At 42.7% G+C, this 8,859-nt stretch overlaps 1 protein-coding gene across 1 annotated transcript; it reads right to left on the reverse strand.

The window, feature by feature from the left end:
- Positions 1-944: 944 nt before the first annotated feature.
- Positions 945-2,018, reverse strand: LOC143855920 (protein FAR1-RELATED SEQUENCE 5-like). Its single transcript, XM_077365969.1, has one exon. It carries the CDS (start codon positions 2,016-2,018, stop codon positions 945-947), a length of 1,074 nt encoding a protein of 357 aa, XP_077222084.1.
- Between the last annotated feature and the right edge of the window lie 6,841 nt (positions 2,019-8,859).

An 8,859-nucleotide genomic window follows, 5' to 3' on the forward strand; every position in this document is an offset into this window, starting at 1 on the left:
GAGAATCTTGTCATTACCAACTTTTTCAATCAGTTGCTGCCATGTTGACATTAGACACCACATCTTCAGTCCATTCACGCCAATAGTATCTCTTTGGGTTACAGATGTTGTGCCCCCAGCTCGATACCTTGCATCAATTGACCATCTCTTTAATAAATAGCGTTTGGGGATAGTAGGTACTTGCTTTCTATCCATAACGTGAAGGATATGTCTGCATAATATTCCTTCCCTCTCAAATTTAGCACATTGACATGTTGCAGTTACATCGTTAGAATTGTCAAACAGAACCCTGAAGTATTTCTTCTTGTCATCTGTCCTAATTCCTATACTGTATTCCACAACATTACCGTTCTTTCCCAACTTGTCTTTCCATAAGGCAAAATTACCCATCATCTCATCTTGGAATATGGTGAATATCTTCTTCGTGTAGAATTCTCCAGCCTTTAGTTCCAATTGGCTGGTTGTGTTCATTTTGGCAATTGTATGTGTAGACTTAAAATCTTCTTCGGATTCAGCTTTACGCCGCTCAACTAGTGCCTTATCGTATTAACCCAAGAATTCAATTAAGAAGGTGTTCTGGTTAACATAACCATCAAAGAAAGAATTTATGCTTTCACTCTGTTGACTAGATGTCATTCCTGCTGTGAATGTGTCTTTCCAATAGGCGGGGACCCAATGCTCACGGAGATCCCACATTTTTCCTAACCAATGACTTTCATCAATATTATATTTACCAACCAAAGTTTTCCATTCTGTCTCAGATTCCTCTATTTCCCTCCTGTAAAACCGGTGATTGTAATCCTTGTAGAACTCAATGTCGGCATCTCTCATGTTCGCAACATGCTCAAGGAGATGCTTCTTTATGTGCCACGAACAAAACCGATGCCTGGTATGTGGAAATACTTTTCTAATTGCATTTCGCATAGCCTCGTCCATATCAGTTATTATAGCACCTGGAGCTTTACCAACATACACGTGAGCCATTGCTCAAATAACCAGGTGAAAGTCTCCTCTGTCTCGTTGGCAAGAAGTGCACATCCAAATAAAGTCGACTGCCTGTTATGGTTAACTCCAGTGAAAGGTGCAAACGGCATTTTAAACCTGTTCGTTTTATAAGTCACGTCAAATATGATCACATCACTAAACGTAAGGTATGCTTCTCTCGCCCTGGAATCAGCCCAGAACATCGAACGCAAAGTCCCATTCGCGTCTAACTCCAACTCAAAATAGATGTTCGGGTCTTCAGACTTTCTCTTTTGGAAATGATTCGCCATTGTCACCGCTTCTTTACCCATATTGTTCTCCCTAAGTGCCCTCAAATGGGCAATAACTTGATTTGTTGAGACGATGGGAGCATTGGAAGTAGAGTTAATGGCATTTTTTATCTGACCAGGCTTGAAATTGCTTCCACTGAGCTCTTCAATCAAATTCTTACAGCTTTTGTTTTTATGGAACTGACTATGTGAATGAAGCATTTGCCTTTTAAGTGGGGAAGTAAGCTCATGAGAATGGTTGTCGTCAAAAGTTGTAACTTTCCACTGTTTATCTCTCAACTTGATGATCATCCTCGCTTTACAATTCATCCTGGCAAGGCGACGCTCCCTCAACTCATTAACATCATCTTTCTTCTCCTTAGCTTTTTTCTCCCCCTCTTTGTTACATACAAACGTTCTAGATATCACCGTCTTTGTTAAATTTGAGATGGTAGTACTAGATTTTCGTAGTCCAAAACCAGTGCCATATGCATAAGCATTGTAGAACTCATATGCAGCTTCCCAAGTTTGAAAAATCTGATCCTCAAACGGCTTATTCACAGTACTATCCTCGCCGACAACCTCGTTGGGAGTAGTAACTGTATGACTACAACCCTCATCTCCTTCTTTCCCATCAGTAGCCTCCCATACTAGATCATCATCATTGAGATTAAACCCATCCCATACTAAATTATCATCGTTGAGATTAAACTCATCTTCCTCAATTAAACCATTTACATGTACTTCGTCAATAGATGGATCCATTTGTTATACCTAAAAATACAACATACACATGGCCCATCAGCATAATAAGAAATGGTAATATAAGAAGAAGAACAATCTTGAGAATTCTAAGAGAAAGCGAGTGAAGTACAAGTTTTCTTGTCTGAGGGTGAGAAGTAAGAAATCTGTATGCAATGCACATGAAATTTGCTCTTATATAGTGTCTCCTCTCTTCAATTTTTATGAAATGGCTTAACTAACCTTGTTTTATTTTGCAGACACCATATAGATGGTTCAGAATAAAAAATTCAGGAAAATAGCCCAAGAAATGCCTAAAAATAAATCCTAAAAAGAAGATGAAACCATAAAAATAAACCCTAAAAAGAAGAGATTTGGAGTGAAAAAAAGAAAATACACTTGGGCCCTATTCCTTTTGGATTTTGAGAATAGATTGTATGTCAAAATCCTATTATCGGACTCAAAAGCGGATCCTTTGGCCTTGTCGGGGTCCACTGACAGAACCGGATGGGATGTGGAACTCTTTGAAACTGTGAATATCAATCCCCTTTTCTACCTGGGACAGCCCCAACTATATCATTTTCCTTTATTATTTTATGACGACTCTTTTACACTAGAAGGGGCTGTCTCAAGTAAAATAATGGGGTGAATATATCATTTGCCCTGCAATTTAACAGCATGACTGAAAAAAGAACAGGAGAAAAAGACTAGGAACAAAATATATAAATTAAATTAGCCGCCATTACTCCCATCTACCAACAGAACTACCAGATTACAGGCTAGCAAAAAAATACAGAGTATAGATGAAACTAATGGAATAATAAACTAGAAGAGGAGAATCAGAATAGAGAAATGAAGTTCATTTTCATTGAAGAAAAAGACAAGCACCTTGAAACTTTAACTGGGTTTATGGTAATTGGGTATTTGGCAGAAAATCATAAAAATTTCCAATTAAGATAGGGAAGAAAAGACAATACAGTGAAAGCTCGTTTTCCTTTCTGGGTAGAAAATCATGAAAATTTCCAAGAATATAGAGGACATGAAACCCTCCTCAAAACCCTCTTCAACTGGGAAAAAATAATTTCAGATGAAACCCTCCTCATAAAGAGAACAACAAGGTGGGTTGGTTCCAGATTTTTTTTCTCATTTACCTGTTCATTTAAGATTATGACAAGAAAATGGAGGCCATCTTCTCTTTTTTTTTTTCAGACGAATGAAACCCTCCTCAAAAGCCTCTTCAACAGAGAACAAAAAATGCAGACATAACCCTACTAAAAACAAGATGAAACCCTCTTACAATGAGGGGAAAAAATAGGAAGCCCTCTCCATACATGATTTACTTCTCATTTTCAGCAAAAAAAAGAGAAAAGTTATAAGAAACTAACCTTAGGGGGCGGCCAGAGAAGGGTTTTGCAGAGTGTCGGATGCTGAGACGAGGGCGACGGCGAGCGAGGATTTTCTGACAACCGAGCGTCGTGGGTTTAAACCTTTCTTTCAGCGAGAGAAGAGAGGAAGGAGATAAGGGTTTTGGTTTTTGGTTTCGTACGGTTATGAAAAGAAGAAAATCCAAATCGATTTTTTTTTTTGGGTTTGGTTTCGTACGGTTACGAAAAGAAGAAGATCCAAAATCGATTTTTTTTTTGGGTTTTGGTTTCGTACGGGTACGAAAAGAAGACTTACAATCATCTTTTTCTTCCCCGCCTGGGCCCACTTTCTCAGCCAATCAGAGCATACCTCTCTCTTCGACCGCACGTTTGGGAGAAACGGTTGAGCGCACACTCTTCTCTCTCTCTCTCTATATATATATATATATATATATATATATATATATATATATACACACACACACACACACACTAGTAAAAAACCCTGTGCGATGCACGGGCCGACAAAGAACTGTACGGACCACATCATAGGTTGATCCAAACCGTCCATGTGATGGAACACAACATAAATAGGTTGTGCCCAAAAAAAAAGATCTATAAAGGTTTCCATAATATGTTGTTCCTCTTAAATCGGATGGTTAAGATCACCCTATAGATTTTTTTATTAAAAACCCATAAAGGAGGGGGGTAAGATTGAAATTATGTGGCTTTAATGGGTGCCTTTGTTAAAAAGAATAAAGGAGGGGGTAGGATTGAAAATAGGTGAGTTGAATGGGTGCATTTGTTAAAAAAAGTCAAAAAAAGTGATGTGTAATTCTCATAGAATTTTGAAAAAATTTAAAAAATTCTCTTCTTTTCTCTTCTACTATATATATATACTAGCAAAAAAACCCGTGTGATGCACGGGCCGAGAAAGAATTGTACAGACCACATCATAGGTTGATCAAAACCGTCCATGTGATGGAACACAACATTGTTAGAATATGTAACTTGCCTAAGGGCATTTAGGACTTGGTACATTCCTTTATGTTTTAGTATAAAGATATGAGTCGGGGGGAGATTACCCTAACTCATTCAATTCTCGCTCTAAACTCTCGGTTAACATGGTATCAGAGCTTTAGGGTTTTCTGATCCCTGAGATTCTCTATCAGCCTCCACCTTCTCTGCCACCCTCACATAGTCGAACCCCCCCTTCCCTCTCGTCGCGGAACCCTAACCCCAATTCCGGCCAAACTTTCATCAGAGGCACAACGATACGCTGTCTTTTTCCTGTTGAGAATGAGTCGTCTCCATCGACCCGACGGTATCAGCCCTCCCTCGCCACTATCTTTTTCTTCCCTGAGCATACCCCCTGGTTCTCCCTTTGCTCACCCCATTGCAGTCACCCGCACCTCCTGGCCGGAAATTTTTTTCCAGGAACGAGGATTTGCACCCCTCCAAAAAAAATTTCCAGGAAAATATTTTCTGCCCAGCCCGGAAAAGTCTGCCCAGACTGAAAAATATTTTCTGACCCCCCCACAAATTCACTTTCCCAGAAAATAGTTTCCAGTGCTGCAATCCGCCCCGCCCTGATTTTTTTTCCAGCCCCCCCCCCCCAAATTCTTAGGTTTGCAGGTAAGCTCCCTCACCCCAAGTTTTTCAACCCACATCATTTTTCCTCCTCTTCCTCTCATCCCTCGGTAAAGCCTAAAACTCTTTTCTCCCTCTTACTATGTGTTAGATCTTCATCTCATATCCTACTTGGATTCTTTTTTGTCTTTGCGGCTCCTCTATGTGCCCCATGTCTTCCCTCTTGTCAAGCTTCGTCGATGCCCATCATTCTTGGAGCCGCGTCTAGCTTTCTTGGCGTGTCCTAGTTTGCCCACCTATTCAGTTATCTACTATTATTCGTCTTGATTTGGCTTGTCTGTTTCTTTCTTGCTTGTTGTTATGGAGGAGGTGCTTGACAATCCTTCCACAGGAGTGGCTCCTGGTGTTTGTCTGACACCCTCTTTGGCGTCTTCTTCGTTATCATCTCTCTCTATGGATGGACCATTCCCACAGATCACTACTGTTAAGTTGGATGGGGCAAACTGCGTTACTTGAAAAACAGCCGTCGAGAAGTATCTTATTGCCCGTGGGAAAGCCCACGTCATTCGTCGTGATCCTCCTCCTACGACGGATCCCACCTTTGATCGATGGGAATAGGAGGATGCTCTTGTTTGTACCCTTCTGTGGTAGAGTATGGCCCCTCACATCTCTGGGCCATTGATGCTTCTGCCTACTGCAAAACGGATCTGGGATCAGGTTACTCTTCTTTACTATGGCGTGGCAAACATTAGTCGGATCTGCTCTACCTATTCTGAGTGGGTGCGTTTCCGCCGTGGTGATCTCCCTCTTGCCACCCATTACAGCCACTTCGTTGGCCTATGTCAGCAGCTTGATATTTACATGCCGCTTACCACGGATCTCACAGAGGCTGCTCGTTAGAGGGATCAGATCCATGTTGTGCAGTACCTTGAGAGTTTGGGTCCAGAGTACATGCATCTTTGTCAGCAGATTATCGGTTCTTGCGATATTCCTTCCCTTACTGCGGTTTACTCCCGCGTCCAGCAGTGCTCTCCTGGTGATCCAGTGATATATGTTCCTATTGATGGTTCTGCTCTTTCAACCTATGATGGCAGTACTCGTCCGCCTCGTGATGGGGCCTCCTCTGGTCGTGGTCGTGGCCGTGCCGGCCGTGGTGGTGGTCTTTCTGGTGCTGGCCGTGGCCGTTCTTTTTGCACTCACTGTCAGCGCGAGGGACATTTATTGACCATTGCTATACCCTGCATCCCGAGCTTCGTCAGGTACGCTCGGCTCACATGGGTGCTACTACTGCTTCTGCTTCAGATTCTGCTCTCTCTGCTTCTGTTCCTGCACCAGCGGATTCCGCCTATACATTATCCCGTGCCGATTATGAGGAGTTCCAGCGTTTGAGGCTCAGTTCTCGTCCTCCCTCTGCAGGTTTTGCCCAGTCAGGTAGTTCACCTACTACCCTTCTATCTAGCTTAGGGTCATGGATCATTGACTCTGGCGCATCCAACCACCTGACTGGTAACTCTTCTCAGCTGCATTCTTTTCGCTCTTTCTCGTCTCCCTCTCAGTCTATCACTCTTGCTGATGGGTCCACTACACCTATCACTGGTGTTGGTCATATCTCCCCTCATCCTGCTCTTACCATATCTTCTGTTTTGTGTGTACCAAAATCACCATTTAGTTTACTTTCAGTTAGCCAAATTACTAAATCTCTTCACTGTTCTGTCTCATTTTCCCCTCTTACTGCTTGTTTTAGGATCTCTCGACTGGGAAGACGATTAGAACGGGTCGTGAGGTAGATGGACTCTATCATCTTGACTACTGGCCGCCTATTGTCTTATATAGCTCTGTGGATACATTTCAGTGGCATTGTCGCCTGGGGCATCCTTCACTTCAGCGGCTGCAACAGACTTCTCTGGTTCCCTGACCTTTTTCTAGTTTTCAGTGCGAGTCCTGTCAACTTGGGAAACACCGTCGTGTGTCGTTTCCGTCCCGGGTCATTAGTCGAGTGTCTAGTCCATTTGAATTAGTCCATTCTGATGTATGGGGACCCTCTAAGGTCGTGTCTAGTACTGGCTTTCGGTATTTTATTGTGTTTATTGATGACTTCTCACACATGACCTGGTTATATTTACTGAAGGGTAGATCTGACGTGTTCTTTGCTTTTCGTACATTTCATTCTGAAATTAAGAATCAATATAATTGCAATATTAAATGTCTTCGTACTGACAATGCTAGAGAATACTTTTCTGATACTAATGGCTTTCAATCCTATCTCTCCCAACATGGGATTCTACATCAGTCTTCATGTGCGTACACCTTTCAACAGAATGGTGTTGCTGAGAGAAAACTTCGTTATTTGCTTGAAGTAGGTTGCACTCTTCTTTTTCAGATGAGTGTTCCTAAGGCATACTGGAGTGATGCCCTTCTCACGGCGTGTTTCTTAGCAAATCGCCTTCCTCCGTCCTAGAGGGTGCTTCTTCTTTCGAGATTTTATCTCCTGGTAAGGAACAATTTCCTCTGACACCTCGTGAATTTGGATGTGTTTGTTTTGTTCATCATCTTGGACCTGGCCGTGACAAACTCGATCCCCAGTCTGAGCGTTGTGTCTTTCTGGGGTATTCCCGTACGCAGAAAGGCTATCATTGCTATAGCCCTCGTCTGCGTCGCTGGTTTGTCTCAGCCAATGTTACTATCTTTGAGTCTGAGGCATTCTTCCAACATGGCGCGGCATCTTTCACCCCTTCTCTCGAGTCTGAGGTCTCGCTTCCCTTACCAGATCTATCTGCTTCTCTTCCGTCATCTCTTGTTTTCGTGCAGCCAGCTTCTGCAGATTCTACTTCTTCTGCCACGTTAGAAGCCAGCTCCACCTAAAATTACACAGCAGTATCAGCGGCGCCAAGTTACAGATAAGCCGTGTCTACCTCCTCTCGCACAATCATCTTCTGAGCTGATGATCCCTCTTTCCCGCTCTCAGGTATCTTCTCTGCTGCCTTCATCTGTTGTTTCTTATTCTCCTATTGCATCTCGTACGAGATTCCATTCCACTGCACATCCTATTTCAAATTTTGTTTCTTATGATAAGCTCACCAGTACCTTCCAGAGCTTTGTTTCCTTCTTGTCTTCTATGTCTTTATCACAGTCAGTGGCTGAGGCTCTTGAACATCCTGGCTGGCGTGATGCTATGCACCTTGAAATAGGCGCTCTTCATAGTAATGATACATGGGATCTGGTTTCCCTACCCCTTGGTGCCCGTCCTGTTAGTTGTCGGTGGGTTTTCTCCATCAAATACCTCCCTGATGGTACTGTCGAGCGCTTAAAAGTACGGTTAGTCGCGAAAGGATACACTCAGACTTTTGGTGTTGACTACACTAAGACCTTCAGTCAAGTTGCAAAAATTCCCTCTGTACGTGTGCTCCTGTCTCTTGCTGTTAATCATAGCTGGCCCCTTCATCAGCTGGATGTGAAGAATGCCTTCCTCCATGGCGACCTGACTGAGGAGGTGTATATGGAGCAACCACCAGGGTTTGTTGCTCAGGGGGAGACTTCCTCCTACGTTTGTCGCCTACGCAAGTCACTATATGGCCTTAAACAATCTCCGCGTGCGTGGTTTGGGAGATTCAGTGAGGCAGTCATGCGGTTTGGCATGAAACAATGCGTAGTGGATCACTCAGTCTTCAGTTATCACTCTTCAGTTGGGTGTATTTTGTTGATAGTTTATGTAGATGACATAATCATCACAGGGAGCAATTCACAAGGTATACAACGTTTGAAAACCTTCTTGCAAAAGGAATTCTCTACTAAGAATTTGGGCCAGCTCAGATATTTCTTGGGGATAGAGGTTGCTCGTTCTTCTAGAGGCTTGTTTCTATCACAGAGAAAGTATGTCTTGGACTTGCTAAAAGAAAGAGGCAATCTTGGAG

This window comes from Tasmannia lanceolata, unplaced genomic scaffold (assembly GCF_043159265.1).
Source record: "Tasmannia lanceolata isolate RefF3 unplaced genomic scaffold, GAP_Taslan_0.1 ptg000023l, whole genome shotgun sequence".
Lineage (NCBI taxonomy): Eukaryota > Viridiplantae > Streptophyta > Magnoliopsida > Canellales > Winteraceae > Tasmannia > Tasmannia lanceolata.